This window comes from Chrysochloris asiatica, unplaced genomic scaffold (genome assembly GCF_000296735.1).
Source record: "Chrysochloris asiatica unplaced genomic scaffold, ChrAsi1.0 scaffold00004, whole genome shotgun sequence".
Lineage (NCBI taxonomy): Eukaryota > Metazoa > Chordata > Mammalia > Afrosoricida > Chrysochloridae > Chrysochloris > Chrysochloris asiatica.
The window spans coordinates 38,457,568-38,478,350 of record NW_006408522.1 but is presented as its reverse complement, the minus strand read 5'-3'; the positions used below and the strand labels follow the sequence as shown (position 1 = coordinate 38,478,350).

General features: G+C 42.0%; 1 protein-coding gene across 4 annotated transcripts in view; it reads right to left on the bottom strand.

Moving 5' to 3' along the window:
* RASGRP1 (RAS guanyl releasing protein 1 (calcium and DAG-regulated)) overlaps positions 1-20,783 on the bottom strand; it is a 91,572-nt gene that overhangs the window by 44,998 nt on the left and 25,791 nt on the right. For all 4 annotated transcript variants that reach the window (XM_006831784.1, XM_006831785.1, XM_006831786.1 and 1 more), the window contains exon 3: positions 7,826-7,931. In XM_006831784.1, coding sequence (XP_006831847.1) covers positions 7,826-7,931 — 106 coding nt within the window. The remainder of the gene's footprint in view (positions 1-7,825; positions 7,932-20,783) is intronic.

The following is a 20,783-nucleotide window of genomic DNA, read 5'->3' as shown; positions in this document are numbered from 1 at the left end:
GAGAGTCTCCTGCCGTCTTCAAGCATCAGACTACATGGGCTCTGCAAGACCACACCCTCCTTATGGTCTGAAAACTATGGCCAATCACTGTCAAAGGAGTCTTGGTGGTGCAAGGGTTCCACAGTCAACTTTGAATGGAAAGACTAGCCGTTTGAACCCACCCTGAAGCTCCCTGGAAGAAAGACCTGGCAATCCTCTCATGTAAAGATTCTAGATGAGAAAGCCCTATGGGGTAGTTCTACTCAGTCACACAACTCAACAGCACACAGCAACACAACAATAACCGACAGACATGATTCTGTTTCTCTCTTCTGGGTTACAGTCAGATAGCCAAAGAATAATGCAGTTGGGATCTCAATGAACTAGGATGGCCATGGTCTTCCTTAGGTGGGATGTGTACATGTTTACTCTTCGAAAATTTAGAGTTCATATAGAAAAGGAAGAAGAGTCAAAATCATCATCCTGTTTTTTTCATTAGGAAGGAATTTGTGCATTTTGGAATTTTATATGCCTGTAATATTTAAAATTAAGGAGCTCTGGTAGCGTAGTGGTTATGAGTCAGGCTACTAACCTCAAGGTCAGCAGTTTGAAACTACCAGCAGTCCCATGGGAGAAAGATGAGGCTTTCTGCTCCCATAAAGATTTCCAGCCTCGGAAACCCTATGCAGGGTTGCTATGAGTTGGAACCGACTCCATGGCATATAGCCACCACCACCAATATTTAAAATCATATTAGAATGGCAGCCTTGAAACTTCAATTTGGAATATATAACTGGGTAATTTCAGACTTGTAGTTTTAACTGAAAACCTTATAAATTTATGTGTTGCTTTGGAATGTCTAAGATCATTTTAGCATACTGTTTATAACTAATCTAATGGAGTTATAAAAACTACTTAAAAGGCATCTGAAGCACTTAAAAATAATCTAAGATGCTAAATTCATGATTGTAGTTTAAAACCATCAAGGATATTCAATTAATTAACTATTCAAATTAAGTACGCATGTTTTAAGACACCTTAAAAATGTTTGCTGAAACATGCTAGGCTTATGGAAAGAATATTAAGATTTGTAAGTTAAATTTAAAAAAAACGAAAGAAGAACTATAACTGTGAAGTTTGTAGATTTGATAAAATAACTCCTGATGCAAATAAGTAAATTTGAATAGTTTTACTGCCTATAAAATCTGTCCTTGACCCTTCTACATTGCCGGTGGGATGATAATACGGTGCATCCACTGTAGAAAACAGCATGACGCTTCCTCAAAAAGTTTGACATAGAAATACAACATGACCCAGCAATCCCTACATTTGTATATGTCCACAAGAAGTCAGAGCTATGACACAAGGAGTTATATGCACACCAATATTCCTTGCAGGTACTATTCATAACAGCAAAAAGATAGAGCCCGTCTGTCTAAGTGTCCATCAATGGAAGAATGGATAAATACACTTTGGCACATACACACAATAGAATACTATGCAACACTGAAGAATAATGACTGCAAAAAAAACCTCATAACGTGGATGAACCTGGAGGACATTATGCTGAGTGAAATTAGTCAATCACAAAAGGAAAAATAATGTATGAGGCCACTATTGTAAAAACTCAAGAAAAGGTTTTTATGCTAAAAGAAATATTCTTTGATGGCTGCCAAGGGTGGGAGGGAAGGGAGAGTAATTCACTGGCATGTTAGCTCAGGGGACAAGGAGGACAATATACAAAAAGAGTGAGGTTGGCAGAAGAATGAGGAAGACAGGGAAGACACAGGTTTTCAAGGGCTAAAGGGGGCAGAGGTCAATGAAGCTATATACACAACCCTGGAACACCAGGGTTCTACAGGTACATGGACAGATACAAAGGTAGTACAGGTATGGGAGGGAGGCTGGGCATATGCCCACCACTATGCAAGGGTTTGACAGAGGCTATCTGTACATGGGTATTTACCTTTGCTGCAAACACACCTATGAATGTGATGGAGCATGTTGTTGTTGTTAAGTGCCATGGAATTGATTCTGACTCAGTGACCCAGTATAGGGTTTCCAAGGAGTGGCTGGTGGGTTTGAACTGCCGACCTTGTGGTTAGCAGTCTAGTGCTTATCCTACAGCGCCACACCAGGAGTGGTGGAACATACAATTTAAAAATGATGAAAACTTCTTACATATTATCAAACATTTGAAGGCAATGAGTTACTGGGCCCAAGGGTTCAGGACCACAGTCTTAGGGAGCACCATGGTCAACTGACATAACATAGTTCACAAAGACAATGTTTGACAGCCTACTTTCTTAGTAATGATTGGGATCTTAGAAGCTTATGAGCAGCCATCTAAGGTGCAACTATTAGTCTCTCTATATGCAGAAGGAGCAAACTGATGAGAATTGAAGATTCTTAGAACCAACTAGTCTAATGGACTCCTGGTGTGGTCTGCGGGTTAATGCGCTAGACTGCAGTCGGTTTGAACTACAAGGTCAGTGGTTCAAGTTTACCAGCTGCTCCTCGGAAACCCTATATAGGGTTGCTATGAGTCGGAACTAATTCAATAGCACTTAACAACAACAACAAAAACAATGGACCAATGGAGCTGGTGAACATCTGTCACCACAACTCTGAAACCAGAAGAACTAGACAGTGCCTACGTATCACAACCATCTGTTCTGAAAGGTATCACATTAGAAGGGCCCAGATAGAGTGGGGAAAAATGTGGAACAAAACTCAAAATCATATAAAAAGACTGGGTTAACTAGTCAGAAAGAGACTGGAGAAAGCCGAGACTATGACCAGCCTTCAGATCTGGAACAGAACTCACCCTGGTGGTCCATTAAAAAAATCTACACAGTACATAGGTATATGGGGGAACAACAACACTAGTAAGGTGTGCTTACCATGCAATGGCCATTCAAACTCAAAAGGACAACATTTACCTAAGGACAAAGTTGAGAAGAGATGGGATGATGGGTAGAATGGAAATAGGGACCACAGGGAGGAAGCAGGATTAACTGTTGTTCCATGGAGGGGATTGAACTCATTGAGATGAAACAAAGTGTGTGATTTGTTAACTGTAAAACTAATGATCTTGTCTGTAAACCTTCACTCAATTCACAATAATAATAATAATAAATCTGTCCTTGAGAGCACCAAACCAAACCAAAACAAAAAACACATCAATAAAAGTAATACAAAGTCCAAGAAACTGGCACATTTCTGCTATTCTTGGGTATAAGAGGTAAGAGTGAGAATGAGATGATGTATCTTTATGCCAGACTACTAAGAAAATAAGGAGTGCCGTGGGTCCATGTGATAAGCACTGGACTGTGAACCAAGAGGTCTGCGATTCAAGCCCACCAGCCACTCCATGGGAAAAAGATGAGGCTTTCTGCTCACGCAAAGATTTAAAGCCTCCGAAACCCTATATAGGGTTGCTATGAGTCAGAACTAGCTTGATGACATTTAACAATAACAACAACTAAGAAAACACATCACTTCAATTCAAAGAGATTCAAATATAAGGTATATTCTAGATGAGTGTTTCTCAGGGTCTATAGTTTTATTGCAGAACTGAAGGATAAGCACTGGCCTGCTAACCCCAAGATTGGCAGTTCAAAACCAGCAGCCACTCCAGGGAGAAAGATGAGACTTTCTGTTCTTGTAAAGATTTACAACCTCAGAAACCTTTATAGGGCCACTAGGAGTCAGAACCAACTTAACCACAACATCATTTTGTTATTTGAACTATGTGTTGGACCTGTTATTTGTCTTCCTTTGTAAAGGAAGAAGGCATAATGATCACAATTCTTTATAAAAACAACTAAGTGGATATATTAAATCAATATGGCGACTTTCACCACAGAGTTCACCCTCCTCCCCCATCACTATTTCTCTTTCAATATCCATTCTGATCGAGCATACAGGCTGTGTCTGGGGCAGTGCCATCTGTGTAAATCCAACGTCATTCTACAGGTGAAGGGTGGGTGTGCAGAGCTCTCAGAGCACCATCCAGGGAGCTAGGTGAAGAAGCTTCTTGTAGATGTAACAGCCTCTCTGCCAAATTACAGGCATCCGCTTTCTCAGTTTTAAGAGACAAAGCAAATATCCAGCATGAGCTAAAACAAGTGAATAATAAGAGGTGCTTGGATTTGATCTGGGAAAAATGTCATTGCTTTCTGAAAGCTTCAACCTCCAAATGTTGTTCTCACTGTAGCTGGTACTGTGTACCAGTATAGTTCTCAGTGTACTTTTCAGGCATCCAAACTATGCAAAACATGCATTTAAGTTGATTTCTCTCTTTTAATAATGGAAAAATAGGAAACCATCTGAACTTATTTAAGTAACAATTCTATGACTACTAGGTCAGAGAATAAGGAAATTAAGCTTGAAGGGAAAATAACCAGTTTTGCTTTCAATATTTAACCTGGGTTTCTATTACAGGAAGTCTTATTTCATACGCTCTTCTTAGAATCCCTTCCCACAACCCAAGTTACTTCTTAATCTGACCAAAGCTGGGGCACAGGAGCCCAGATTCCTCACGTAAAAGTTCTGAGAGAGATAAAGAAACGTATCCCTATGTTTTGTACTCATAATACTTCAAATTTATTGACCTCAAAACCCCAAGAGAATGCTATAGTGAAGAATACTGGATATATTAAGGAATGCCAAAGGATGAGCAAAGAAGTTTGTTTTGAAAGAAGTACATACAGTCAGAGTGCTCCTTAGAAGCTAGTATGGTGAGACTTCATCTCATCCACTTTGAACATGTTATATAAGGAGGGACTAGTTCCTGGAGAAGGATATCATGCTTGGTAGAGGGGTCAGCACAAAAAGAGCAAGACCCTCAACAAGATGAATTGGCAGAGTGGTTGCAACAATGGGTTCAAATATAATAAGGATTGTGGGGATCGTGCAACCGGATAGTGTTTTCTTCTGTTGTACGTAGGGTTGCTATGGGTCGGGACTGATTCAGAGGCACTGATAAGAACAACAGCCACCTAGAAAATCCTATGGAGCAGTTCTACTATGTTGCAATGGGGTCTCCATGAGTCCACAGCAACTCAATGGCAACTGACAACAGTGACCATGAGATGGAATGGCACAGGTTGGGCAAGGTTTCATTCTGTTATGTATAAGGTTGTCATAAGTTGGAACTCACTCTATGGCAACTAACAACCACCATCACCACCACCACTACGAGTTGGTCACCGAACTATGTGACAGAGAACACAGATGAGTAAGCCTTGATCCCTGTCTTTGAGGAGCATACAGTCTAGTGGAAAAGACAGACAAATAAATACATAAATTATAAGAAGTTGTGTCGAGGGTTAGTTATAGTGTTGTTGTTGGTAAGTGTCATTGAATTGGCTCCAACTCACAGTGACCTTGTATAGGGTTTTTGAGGAGCAGCTGGTAGGTCTGAGCCACTGACATTGCAGTTTATAGTTCAGTGCTTATCCTACAGCACCACACCAGGTTATATTAGAGGTATTTAAAAAAAAAAATGTTAGGGCTAGAATAACCAGGGAAAGTGTCACAGACAAGTATGAAAAATATAGAGTTTTCTAGGCAAAGGAGGAAGACAGGGCATTCCAGACACAGGAACTATAAGAGGGCCTATTACATCTGGTGTGTTGAGAAGTTAATGTGAAGGGGAACAGGTTTCTGAGAGAGGTGTAAGATGAGCAAGAGGGATGTATAGGGGTCTGATTTGGAGGGCTTTTGCTTACTGAGCTAAGAGGTTTGAAATTAACCCTGTGTTTTGCAGAAGATCTAAAGCAAGGGCCGACTTGATTTACTTTTTAAGAAAGTAACTTTGGGAGTCATGTGACTAATGAGCTAAAGTAGAGGGGACCTGCTGATCTAGCTGTTGAAATGATTAGTTATTTTTATAAAAGGAAAAGGTACAATAATCACACTTTTATTTAAAAACAACTCAGTGGATATATACTGTGCTGTAATAGGTAAAGCACTGGACTGCTAACTGCAAGGTTGACAGTTCAAACCCACCAATCATGCTCAGAAATCCTATACAATAGGGTCTGTATGAGTAGGAGCCAACTCAATGACAATTAACAAAGATCAAGAAGTTGGGACTTAGGGATGGTGAGCTAATGAGTTCTGTTTTGAACATATTAGGTCTGGAGCATATTAAGATTGAAATGTCTGAAGGACAAAGAAATCCAAACCTTTAAAAAAATGGAATGAGTTAGAGAAATATAGACTTGAAAGTCTTTGACACAGAGGAATCCCAGTGAAAAATCAAGCACTCAGGGAAAGGAAGTGGAGTGGGAAGACAACCAGAACATTATGCCCATGTTTAAGAGGTACCCGAAGAAGACACCAGATGGAATACTGGAGAAGGGACAGCCAGAGGGTCAGGAAAGCTGTGAGGATGCAGTTCTTGGAGCCTTGGAGGGACAGTGCAGACAGCAGCGTGCTGTCAGTAAATGCCCAATGTTCTGGGAAGTCAACTTCAACAAGGATGGAAAAAAGCTGTTGGTTTGGCACTTAGAACGTCACTGGTGACATCAGAGGAAAGTACAGGGGTGAGGGCCACAGCTGAGTTCAGGACTGAGTGGGAGTTGAGGGGCTGGAGATAGTGCAGGCTATTTTAAGAAGTCTGTCTATCCAACTTCTAGCTATACCAACTGAATGAAGAGGACTTTGGTGGGTGGGACCTGACAGTGTTTTAGGCTGGGGTAGGTAGAGCTTGAGATTTGAGGAGAGAAGACATAACAGATTGGTTTTGACTGGCATGTATGTTTGGGAGACACCATGTTGGGAGGCCCTCAATATTGAGCCAAGGGAAGAGCACTCAGAGCTGTCCAACTCAGGGATAATTTGGTGCTTAGGCCAACAAATACTTTTTCAGGGAGGATTACTTAATGACTAATACTGTTTCGATTGTTATGCATAATTGAAAGCATACATAATTTGAGTTTGTTTTATTATTGTTCCAAGGTAGCCCTTACTACCTATCTCCCTATTATAGAACCTTTCCCTAGCACTCACCCTTAGCATATCCTTCAGGAGAAAAAGTAAGGAGTTATGAGTAGATTTAGAGAAGGGATTCAGTCCGGATGGCTTGTGTGTCTTCTGTGTATCACAAGATGGAAAGGGAGGCGGTAAGAGAGACGCAATGGATGACAACAGCCACAAGTCATGACTCAGTCCCAGGGCCTGGGCCTCACGTGCTAAACTGTCCCACCCCACCTACAGCTCTGTCTTCCCCAGGACCTCGACTTACAGTAACATCAGTGAGAGGGTTAACTAGGCACAATCTTCACACCCCAGGAGCAGGTGGAAACCCAACAGGGCTTCTTTGGCACACATTCACTGTCACTGCCTGCAGCAATAAGGCACAGCAGAATCCCCAGACTCTGTGACATTGGGAAGCTTTCTTCAGATCCTCCGGAAGCATGAAGATTTGGACAGGAAAGCCAGAACCAAATTTGCCATTGAGTCATTCTTGCATCCTTGTTAGTTTCCACAAGATGAATGTGAATTTTGATTAATCTACAGGAAATGCATTTTTACTAACCAAAGACACTGAAGGAGACAGAGTCTACACATTAATTTCTTTGACTGCCCCTTGGAACAATCAGCACCTTCAACAGAAGACAAATATGTACACGAGTACATATACGTACGCATATATGTACATATATGTCGCACTCCTTGAAGGGACATACGAACTACTCAGGGTTACTCAAAACAAATAAAAATGAAAGCATACTTCAAAAGGAATTTGACAGCAATGCAAATTTCAAACTACCTTTGAATGAACTCATTCAAAAGGTGCCATTTTGGGATCCCCAGTCACTGTGCTAAAGGATATAGAGTGATAACTTTTTGGAGCAGCTCAGCAGAGGAGATGATAATCCGGTGCATGGTCAGCATGACTTGCAGCAGTTGGTTGCTTCGGCACAAGTTTCCATCTGTATCTGAAGATACAAAGAGTTAGGTGAGACACATTGCCCCTGACACCACACATCCGTCTCTTCTTTCATTTCTTAGCCTCTGCTGTGTTGTCCCCTTCCCAAAATGTCCATCCTGATGCTCAACAAGCAATCTCACCACCTCGCTGCCACAAAGGTGGTAAAATCCTGGAAAAGGTATAGAACTTGAATCAGTACACTTGAGTCTTTGTTGAAACAGGTTTTATGAGACCTAAAGTTCTTACAACTGGGGTGAAGGTGTCCTTTCTAATGTCAGAGTGACAAAAGGTACAGGCTTAGTAATTGCAGTTCAAATAATACACTTTCAAATTTTACCTATGCGCAAGGGAATATGTATGTCCATAGGCCTTGGGAGGAACTCATGTGAGTGGCTTTGAAATGCAGATTTCCAGAGCTTCATGAACAGTATGAGGGGGTTTCAAATATTTTGTGGAATTTTTTAAATTTTTTAATCCTATTTTTCCATCAATTTTCTAGATAGAAATAAGGAGGAAGACTGTGGACAAACATTACATTTGGAGATGATTTATGGATTACAAGTACCCATGATGACTCAGTTCAAAGAGCATGGTTAGGTAGGTTTGACATCTCAGCTGGTGTCCAATAATAGATGCAGCCTGTACACTGGGGCTAGGCATAAAGACTACCCCCACTCCCCCTCACCCCCCCGGACTGGTTTTCAAAATCTTTTTGACATTTATGGCATGAAGTCTCAGGGGTTGTGCTAGTAATTTCCTGCCAGATTTAGTCTTTTCTAGAACACACACATTGCATTATCTGGGCTTTCTTGCCAGCTGGCTTTCAGCTGGGTTTAGCCACTGGGTAGCACCAGAGAGAGAGGGCAGGGGAGAGGGGCAGAATAGTCCTTTTCCTTGGCAGTGGCCACATGCCTTTTTGATGAGTGATCACAGTGGCTGGCTTCTCTTCCATGGCACCAGCTCTCACTGGACTCTGGTTATACTATTTATCTCCCTGACCCTTTGGCCTCAAGGTGCTAATGACTCAAGCTGCTGAGAGCTTCCTATCACCCCACCCTCATCTCTAAGTTGTCCCTCCATTGAAGTGTCTTCATTTAAACAGTGAATCCTGTTCTCTGATTGGACCTTGAATGGAGCAGAATACTATCAAATGAAAAATAAATTGGAATTATTTAGGAATCTATATGACTCTTGAAAATACATGATACAAAAGGGGTTATCATCTTAATTATTTTCCAAATGTACCAAATGTAAAGAAAGGGCATGGTACATTTGGGCTTGGACAGGATGTCCAGGCTGAAGCCTAGCTGATGACTTAAAGTCATACTTCATTGAGGAAATATTAGTAAACTGACAGCATCACTCATCTTCAATCACAAAATCCACCAGCTCACTCACACTGCATTACTCTTGTGCCTGTAGTGCCTGTTCCAGAGAGAGGAAGGCCTTCAGAGGCCAACATTCCCACTGTGTTCTGGTCTGCTGCTTTTCCCGGACCCAGTGCTCATTCACTTTCTGTCCTGCAATACCAACTTCTCTCTCTCCTGGTTTGATTCCATTGGCATTTAAATATGGACCAGTACCTCTTACCTAAGGAGCCCTGGTGGACTGGATTACAAGGTGGGCTGGTAATCTCAAGACCAGCAGTTCGAATCTACCAGTTGCTCCATGGGAGAAAAATGAGACTTTCTGCTCCCATAAAGATTTGCAGCCTCAGAAACCCTATATAGGGTCACTATGAGTCGGCACACAACCACCACCACCACATCTCTTCCTTAAAACAAAATGAAATAAAAGAAAGAAAGAAAGAAACTCTCATCCTCTCTAGCTCCCTCTCGATTTCACTGTTCCCTTTTTCAGCAAAATCTCACTGTCATCATATTTTCTAAGTCTCATTCACTTTTTAATCACTTTTATCTCCATCATTTTACAACACCTCTGATTTTAAAAATCTCCAACCAGTGCTATATTACCAAATCCAAGACTTATTTCCCTGTCCTCATCATAGTTCATGTTCTAGTGGCACTCAACCCAAGTTACTTCTCTGTCTCCTGGAACACTTGCTTGGCTCCCATGACACCACACTCTCAGCTTCTCAGACTTTTATTTTCTGTCTCCTCTTCCTCTGCTAAGATTTTAAATGTCAGTGTTCCCTGTGGCTTAGTCCTCGCCCCACTATATATATATATTTTTTTCAAATATTTTCACCCTCAGTGAACTCATCTGTTCTTTGGTTAAAATGCCACCTAGATGCTAATTGTTGCCAAGATGCTAATTTTCAGGCCCAAGTGCCAGATTAATTATGCCTAGCAGTTTACTTAACATCTCCAATTAGATGTCTAAGTGGCATTTCAAATGTGTATTTCAAACTTGACTTATTCAGCCAAAACTCTTGACCTCTCTTTCCCCCAAACACTCCAACCCTTATCTCTTCCATTATTCCCAATTTTAGGAAGAGGCACCACCAACCCATCCTGTCAGTTAGCCAAACAAACCCTATGAGTTATCCTCGCCTTCTTTCTTTCCTTCACATCCAATCTGTCAGCAAGCCTTGATTCTACCTCCATCATGTCTCTCACACCTGTCCATTTCTCCCCATCTCTGCCATCATCCCAGCTGTGGCAAGTGCTACAGTGATGCAGTGACCCGAATGATGTCCCTGCTTCCTCTCTTGTCCTCCCACAATCTGTTCTCCACACAGCAGCCAGGACTGGACTCCTAAAACACAGTCATTAGGTCAGGGGTGGGGAACCTTTTTTCTGCCAAAATTTATAAGATCATTCACGGGCCATGCAAATCATGTGCTTAATATACTTATTCCTGAACACTCAGGTGAAATGCTAGTGAAAAACAGGAGAAATTCTGAAACATATTTTAGGATTTTTCCTATGGTTTGGACACAGTCCTAGGCTTTTTCAGTATGGATAGGACCTAGCATCTTTCCATGGATGGTCATGTCTAAGGAAAAGGGGAATGAATGTATCCGGACTGAGATAAAAACCAAGTGGCATATGGAAGAATTCAAGGGAACTAAAAGGGTTTAGTATGAAGAAGAAGAGTGGCAGAACTAGGATCTAGTCTCACATCTGTTTGATTCTAGAACCCCTGCTCTTTTCACTAGAGCCAGCTGCAAGATGTGTGACCATTTGGCAGGATAGGGGAGTCATATATTAAGTGGGGGTGGGGGATGGGGAGGTGCACTAAAGTTGATAAACTTTAAGATCTCTTCCAGGCTACAAATCTATGAGCTGTCACTGGGGTATTGGGTTGGAGCCAATACACATTTGGCAGAATCGTTTTTGTACTCTGACGATTTCTGAAAATGTTTGTAAGCCTCGGGGGACTGATATTGCTCATTAAAGTTGTTTTTAAGCTAAGAACCCAGGGTGCTGCGCCAAGGTGCACAATCATATTCACACTTCACTTTTATCTTGCCTCTTGTCTTCTACAGACTTTTGGTGCCTTTTCCACTGTGTGGCTTGTTAATGTTCGCTTGCTCTCTGTGGGGTGAGGGCTGGCAAATGGTAAGGCAGAGAAGGGGGTGAGGGACAGAGCAGAGAGAAGTGCTCCATGTCTACCTAGAGGTCCAGAACCCCATCTCCTCTCCCTTTCCAACTCTTCTTCAACACCAGAATGCCTCTCCAACATCTCTTCCCTACACGACCCTCAACTCTACACAACCTCATCAGGGATGTAGTCTCTGCCTGCTCTCATCTCATAGAGTCTGCACTTATCCCTTTTGAGTGAGAGCCTCCCTTTTGAAGTTAGATTTTCAAAGTGGGTGGTCACAGGGACTCTACCTTCCAGGCTGCTGGATTTCATTTTTATATAATTGCTGTAAGTGGATTTAAATACTTCAATGAATAATTTCATTTGGTTTGCATCTTTAGGCTTTTAAAAATGTAAGAGTGTCATGCTAAAAATTCTAATAAAATGTGCAGATTTTTTTTCATTCCCATCTGGCTCTCCTTACACTTCAAGGAGAGACAATTTCTTGAACAGGTTGAAACCTCAGTGCAGTGAGGTACATGTCTATTTGACATACTCCAGCACTTGACTTGAGGAGTAATAAAATCTGTTAAAGAAGTACACTAATTCAAGATCCTCTCCCCAAACCCCTCCCCACTCATCCCACCGAGCAAACGGAAAAGCCATGTGGCTTCTGGGTAGTCACTTGTCTAAAAGGCAACAACCCATTTCCCATTCTTTGACTCAGCGCTGACAACAACCTCACCTTCTGCAATCATAGAATCTCCCAGTGGAAAGGACTTTAGACATCTTGTAACTCCACCTTCTATTTGAAACATCACAGTAAGTCGTTTTCTAGCCTCCCTGTACCTCATCCCCTATGAGAGGGGACATTTCCTTCATTATTCCATATAGCAACTTTTCATTCTACTTCTATTTTTTGGGGTTCAATTTACAAGTACTGATGGCTAATTTACACTGTGGAAGACGTTGTTGTTGTTAGGTGCTGTTCACTTTACAGATACAGATCACCAGTCTTTTATCTTGCAGTCCACTGGGTGGGTTTGAACCACCAACCTTTCAGTTAACAGCTTTGTGCTTCACTATTGAGCTACCAGGGCTCCTTATAAGGCACAATGGTTGGTTGTGGTGGTGTGCCATCCAATTGGATCTGACACATAGTGACCCTATATAGCGTTTCCGAGGCTGTAAATCTTCATCTCTCTACTAAGGAGTACCTAGTAGATTCGAACTGCTGACCTTGTAGTTAGCAACCCAACCCATAACCCATTATGCTAGCTGGTGAGTTTTAAGAAAACCTTTGTCACCGAGGAGCTCACAATCTAGTTAGAAAATAAGACACACACATAAAACGTCTAATGATATCAGTTAGTAAATGTTAGGAGTGAAATCCATGGTGAATACGCTGAACAATGAATGGGTTCAGAGGAGGGATCCTCTCCAGTTGGGTTCAGATATCTGTGGCAATGTGAGCAAGAATTGCAAGATTCAAGAGGCCATCTGGTTCAGCATCAGCCGAAACACTGGCCAGGAATCGCTGTCCTTCCTTCCCTTGGCTTAGCTGTTAAGTGAGCTGCTTGCTTGTCTTTGAGGTAAGGAGCAGATCCTGGTGATCAGAATCCTGTGAGAGCAAGCTGGAAAGGGCTGCATTCTAGGCCCGGCTTCTTGCTGGCAGGAGCTGGGGGTGACTCTCCTACGTGAAGGCCTCTCTGGGAGATACACTGGAAATGACCCACTGCAGAATGGAACAAATGTCCAACACCAGAGAGGAACTCCTGAGCAGAGCTTTTTCTTCCCCTTTGTTTTGGTTTCCATGGAAATCCGGTGATGTGTGAGGAGAGTTTTGAGTGTACCAAAGGTAGACTATGTCAGGAGTTAGAACACTGAGGGCAGGCAAGCTGTCAGCACTGGGAGCATAAAATGAAATCACAGGTGTGTTGCAACCAGTGGTTGGAAATGGTAATGGGAGATATAGGATCAGAACACTATGGTACTTCCTGCACACGATGGTGGGTGCTGCAATATGATGAACATAATTAATGCCACTGAGCTTTACATGCGAAGGCTGTTGAAACAGCAAATTCTGCTGCATATATTTTTACTACAATAAAAAATGAGAAAACTATGGAGATCAAGTCAGATTTAGAGCACACTGCAGGGCTGAAACTGCTAACTGTTGTTGTTAAGTGCCATCGAGTTGACTCCTGTATAGGGTTTCCAAGAGCAGTCCACTACTTATCCCACAGCACCACTACTAGAGGCCTCTATTTCCAGAAGCCAGGATAAATAGAATCAACGTAGAACCTGACGTAGAATTTTGACTTATAAATATGCAATGAATGCTTCCAAGTAATAAGACCTACCTCGACACCAAGACCAAATTATGAGACTCAAAAATTCTGTTTGGCAAATGTACAAAAATTTGGCAAATGTACAAAACTCACTATTGTTTTGCTGTTGTTTCTGTTTTGTGAATTTTAGCAGTTGCGATTAGGGTATAAAGTGCACATGAAGGAAGAACACGGTGATACATACTTTGAACTCTCATAGCATCTTCTACCTGAGTAGCTAAAAACAGGTAACCAGCACCACCTGATTTTTTTTGGGGGGAGGGGGGTGTCTCTGTACCCTCATGACTAAGGAGCTCTGGTAGTGTAATGGTTGTGAATTGGGCTGTGAACCTCAAGGTCAGCAGTTCGAAACTACCAGCTGTTCTGCGGGAGAAAGATGAGGCTTTCTGCTCCCGTAAAGATTTACAGCCTTGGAAACCCTGTACAGGGTCGCTATGAGTCGGAACTGACTCCACGGCACATAACAACAACAACAACAACCCTCATGACTAGGGGAGGGAGAACAAAATAAGTGATTTGTTCAGGACGAGGTTGTGTATCTCAAACGAGTTTGAGAATCAGGTTGCTGCAGCCAGCTCTCCAGACACTAATGTTTTCCGATTGCCATGGTATAAATACGCCCACCATAATCAATTTAAGGAGTCCTGGTGTGGTGCTGTAGGATAAAGCACTGGATCGTAAAGTCAGTTTGAACCAGAAGGTCAGTGGTTCAAACTCACCAGCTGTTCCTTGGAAATCTCATACAGGGTTGCTATGAGTCAGAACCAACTCGATAGAACTTAACAAAGAGTCAATTGAAAGCTACCAATGTGGAAGGCTGAGGGGAGAGGCTTGCCATGAGCTCAGGTGCAGGGCATCTCATCAGCACACCTGAGGTTGAAAGCACTGAGGCTTCTTCAGCTCCTTTAGTAGTCCCTGCTGTCTGGTCTGCACAGACTCCTAGCTCCCCAATTGTTCCTGAACTTATTTTACGCCTTACTTCACTGCTCAACTCATGCCTTCTGGGCCTTGCCTGTTGGCTGATGGGCAGGTAATTCAGAAGAAAAAATTGCTCTGGAGGGGAGAAGAACTTTGTGGGTGACCTCGCTCAGAAACAGCTGCATCGCAGCAGTGATTTCTTCAAGTGGTTAGTGCTCTGACCCAAGGACAAAAAATTGCAAGGTAAGAATTTGGGGAGAAGGGATGTTCCCAATTCCTTGTAAATCTAGCTCTGCTTTTAAAAAAATGATAATGCATTCAGAAATAACATTTTCTTTATGAGTTGGGCTTCTAATTGCAAGGTTGGCAGTTCAAATCTACCAGCTGCTCTGCGGGAGAAAGAAGAGGCTTTCTGCTCCCGTAAAGATTTACAGTCTCAGAAACCCTATACGGAGTCACCATGAGTTGGAACTGACTCTATGGTGCTTAACTACCACCACCAGTGGTAAATATAAACTTGGTCTTTCATTTTAAAATGAAGAACAAAATCGGAATGATTAGCACATCTACCATTATCATTTAGTATTGTTTTGGAAATTCTGTCTAATGCAATTAGACATAAAGCAAAATAATTATTCATGAAAAAGGGAAACAACATTTGTTTTAGCTTATGTAATTGAATATATAGATAAGTCAAAGGAATTGTTGATCACAATGATGTTTTAGTTATTTGCAATGGCTAGGGGTCACTACGACATGGTCAAATACACAAGTTTCAATTTAATCATGATCTGCAATTTCAAAGTTCTGCAACAAACCTTTAAGCAGAGTTTTATCAAAGTGAGAGATGGTCATTATCATCTCTTCCCTCAGCTTCCTTTAAAGAGAAATGACGGTGTGCAAAAGCTATAGTCAGGAGCACAGGGAGAAAAAACCCTGGCTAACTGATAAGGAGCCCTGGTAGCATAGTGGGTTACACGTTGGCCTGCTAATTGCAAGGTCAGCAGTTCAAGTCCTCCAGCTATTCCATGGGACAAAGAGGAAACCCTGTAAAGATTTACAGCCTCAGGAACGCTATCCAGGGTCTCAATGAGTGGTAACAGATTAGACAGCAGTAGAGGTAACCCAGATAAAGGTGGTTTGATCTACTTAGGCCTCCTTCCACTCTGAGTGCAGAGAGAACAAGCAGAACCCATGCTTCCTTCCTCCACTTTATTGATACTGTCTTGCCAGGGTCATTCCATGCTCAGAGGGAAGAGCCCCAAGAATGGCAAAGCAGGAGGAGGGGTAGAATTTTCAAGCTGTATGGTTTAAGCACATGCACATACACACACCAACCAATACCTGAAATAGGTCAGTGACTGGGGGACCACACTAGTCTAATGAAATGAGAAGACCTGGTTAACACACTGTTTTGATAGCATTTTACAATCAATGAACAGCTTTACCTGTGCTGACCATTACAACTCTGTGTGGGAGCCAGGGACCACAGGCTCAATTTTAAGGATGAGGAACTGAAGGCCATAAGCTTTGCGCATGGCCACAGGGATGGTAAATGGAGGCAAGGTGCTATGAATGAGCCTCTAGGTGCCAGCCCAGGCCTCTTTCCTTGGGGCCAGCCTGCATCTTCTTGGTGTCTTCTCTAGGAATGGGAGCGTTGGTACGGTAAAGCCCACTTAAATTGGGAGGGGATTCTGTCTTTCAGCCACTCATGCTGTAGGATGAAAACCCCTTTACTCAGACTGCCCATATCTCTTTTTCTCATCAAGAAGTCCTAAATTCATACGGACCAACCGAGCTAATATCCTTGGCATTATGGCACTACTACCAGTCACTATCCCACCACATGTCTGTCAGTCTGTCATTCTGTGGTGGCTTGTGAGTTGTGATTCTGAAAGCTATGCCACTGGTATTTTAAATACCAGCAGGGTTACCCTTGGTAGACAGGTTTCAGATGAGCTTCCAGACGAAGACAGACTAGGAAGAAAAGAGTGACTAACTACTTCTGAAAATTTAGTCACTGAAAACCTGAGGACTAAGGTGTGCCTGACCCAAGCCATGGTATTTTCAGTAACCTCATATGCATGTGAAAGCTGGACAGTGAATAAGGAAGACTGTAAAAGAATTGATGCTTTTGAGTTATGTATGGTGTTGGAAGAGAATATTGAAAGTGCCATGGGCAGCCAAAAGAACCAATAAATCTGTTTTGCTATTGAATAATTTGGACTCCTGGTAACTGAATGTGTGTAGAGTAGCTGGTTTTTTAATAAAGACATCACCCAACCTTTCTTTCAAGGCAGCTTTGGATGAACTCCCACATCCAACCCTTTGGTTAGCAGCTGAATGTGTTCGTTGCTTGCACAAGTCAGGGAAGCACTTTATTGCACAGACTCTAAAATCCCCCTGGAGAGTCTAATCCTAAAACTCACTGCATTTCATGACCTCAATGCAAAGCACGTATTATGACATCAACTAGCAAGCACAACTAGAACCCAGACAGCCTGTGAGTCAGTGGTACACAAGCTGACATAAGATGAAAACGTCAATCCTGAGAACTCACAGCCCCCATGCGTCCATCTATTCCCTTCTCCTGAGGCAGAAGTAGTCTTCACTCCCTCAGCCAAACGACACATCAACAGAAACAGTGCTCCCTGAGCATGGCTTTTCTTCTGAAGCATGGAGCTCCATGTAAAGAGTGACCTAGATTCTTCTAGATGAGCAACCACAATCTATAATTTTGCGCATGAATTGCCTAACGTGAAAAATAGCTTTTAGCTGCATTGCTTTTGATGAGCAAGACAGCCCACCTTCCTCAGGGATGGCTGCCCCAATCTAGACCTGCCACTTTGGAAGAACCAGGGGTCTGAGATGTTCAGAGGGAAGCAAATTAGATATAATTCTGTGGGAGTGGGGTTGGGATGGAGCTGTGAACTAAAAGGCAAGTGCAAGGAGGAGGTATGACAGGTCCTGGCACTCCCAGTATCTGACTCTGGGTGAATTCTACTAAGAGTTTTTCTTGAAGGCAATGCTAGCTGAACACCCTAGGTGGTTATTTCTCCTAGATCTCATCAAACTCCCTGGGAACAATAGAATTACCTGGCTGGTGCTTATGCTGTAACTTGACCCTTTGGTGGGCTGCCCTGTGATGCAGCCTACATACATCATGCACCACAGGAATGTGCCTGGTAAGGGGTAATGAGTGGTGGGGCCTATCCCAGAGGAACTCAGTTGCTAGCAGGTGGCTGGGATGGGGCCAGCAGAGGGTGGTGGTTATGTGCCATGGAGTTGGTTCTGACTCATAGCGACCCTGTACAGGGTTTCTGAGGCTAGAAATCTTAATGGGAGCAGAAAGCCTCTTCTTTCTCCCACAGACTAGCTGGTAGTTTCGAACTGCTGACCTTGAGGTTCACAGCCTGATTCGAAACCACTATGCTACCAGAGCTCTTTAGCAGGGAGTACATCATCCCAAATAAAAGGCAACAAACACAAAACAGGTGAGGAAGTCTGGGGCAACATTCTTCCCAGCTCTCTGGAACACATTCCTATGTCTTCTTATCTTGTCCTTGTGTATATTTTTTTAAAAGGCCAACTAGCTCCCTAGTTTTTTGTTGGTTTTTTTTTGCATATTTCTTTTTTTGTCAGACTAAATAGGTCCTATGAAACAATTTGGGGACTTTCCAAAATAACCACACAATGAAATAATATCAGAATTATTGGCCAGTCACAAACTCAGCCTTCTTCAGAAGTTTTTTTCTCGATCTGTGACTTGATCCTATCAGATTTACAAGTCTAGTTATTCTCATTCCAGGGCATGAAAGGATTGTAGGAATTGGTGTGTGTTGACAGAAAATATCAGTACACTCAATTCAGTATCAGCACAATGTATGCTCTGCACCATACACACTTTGTGCTTATAATTCTTCTCAATGAACATCATGCACAAGAAACATCATGTTGCCACGCATGGTCAAAGTAATTGAGTGAGGTCTTTGTAATCAGATGGAAATGATTCTGAAAGTCTCCCCTCCCCTTCTTTGGTTATAGTGAGGATTAGATTACACTTGATTAAATACATGAAAATGCTTAGTAAACGTAAAACACTGTAACACTGATGAACTGTTCTATTTCTCTTGCTGGATTTAGAATATGGTTTTATTTTCCTAGTTGTAAATTTACTACCAAAGGCTGGACTTCAACTCCTGGTAAATCTTTGGCTGTTCCAGACTGGGAATATGACTGCATACAAAACTTAATGGTAACCAGGACCAAAAGAGTGGTCATCCAGTGTGGTTTGCTGCATGGTTTGTGCCAATGAGAACTGGACTTAGTTTTCTCCTAAGCAAGGCCTCACTTTGTGGCAGATTTCACTGGTAGCCTTTCAAGTTTCCTTCTGATTTTTGGCTTTTCATACCCCTTCTCAGACTGTCAAGACAAAAGAATTTCTTAGCCTTCACTGAAGTCCTAGAGAGCAAATTTGCATGAGGACCTGGGGACCAACTCTGAAAGAGAGAACTATACTGGTAAGGGAGAATCTTTTACTATTTGAAGGGAAGGAGAAATTGGGTAGCCAAGAGCCATATAAGAAAGTGTTTTAAAACACCCCAAGGAATGAACTGGTGTTGTGCTACTGTTTACAGAAACATCCAAAATGCAACACTGAAACTCACAATATTATCAATGGAAAGATGAAAGGGACAGGGAGAAACCATTGATCTTGGTGAAGGAAATGAAGCATCTGGACAGAAGAGATGAACTACACCTAATCCTCACTTATCAACTATCTCATTATCTGACATTTCTCACTTACACTAACAGTAAAAAGTCCATTATCTAACTATTTTGTGCATTAGTGATGCATGTCTGGCCGTAATGAACGCCAACGTCGAGCTAAGAGTCATGCTGGTTGTTAAGGTTCTGTGTCAACTTGGCTGCATCATGCTTCTCAGTTTGGCAGTTACATAGTGACATTGCCATTCTCCATTTTGTGATCTGATGTGGTCTTTCTCCATATTCACGTAATACCAATTTTCACATAACAACCTTAGGTCTTTGGAATCTAACCATGTTGGTAAATGAGGAGTGAGTGTATATTCATGGTTCAGCCTGACTCCTTCTACTGTGTCTCTTTTGCATCCTGTGTACTAGGCACTATTCCAAAAGAAACTTACATGTAGTAAACCAATAACATTGCCATTTGATAGATAAACATATGCAAAAAAGGGTTAAAGCAACTTACCTAATTTATACAGCACAGTGGCAGAGCTGAGATTTGAACCCAGACCTTCTGGCCCTAGGATGACCCTAACTGTTTCTGAGCCTCAGTTTGTTCATCTGTAGAATGAGAGTTTCATAATGCCCTACCACATCCCTCCTAGCAGAGAGATAACTACATCAGTTAAGATAAGGAAAGAGCTTTGAGTTCTTTTGGGGAGAACAAGGTACTGGCCCAAGTCTAAAAAACAGTGATGTCTCTGGGCCCCAATATTGTAGACACATAAGACCTTCACTCTGTTCTTCAAGTAAAAGTAACCTACATTGACTAGTGGTTTATGGTGTACTTTTTTTCCCATGCTACTATCTCATTTGAGCCTTATAACAACCCTATGGGAAGGGCATTATTATTTTCATTATTTTATGGGCGAGGAAAGAGAGAGACTTTAAAAAGGTGATGCAATGTGAGAAAAGTCACACATTTATTGAGTAGGGTTGGAACTTGAGTTCTTGGGTGTTGACTCATATCTTGATCTCTCTGTCCATCCCACTGTCTCTTGCCATGAGAGTCCTGACAATAAAAGGCACAACTTTTGCTTCAACATTTGAGGGTTTCTGAGGTTAGCCTTCCCACTAAATGAGAAAATAACAATAATCCCCATCAGATCCTGAGCACCTACTGTATGTCAAATAATTGCTTGACCATGTTACAATCATTCTCCCTCATTTTGAATACAACTTTCATGGTAGATGTTTTCTATAATAAATGAAGGAACAGATTCAAGAGAGGTGAATAATTTTTCAGAGGTCCCACAAATGATTATTTTGATTATTTTATCATTCTGAATCTATGGTTATTTTATGACTCATACTTATGGTAATCTTTTTAA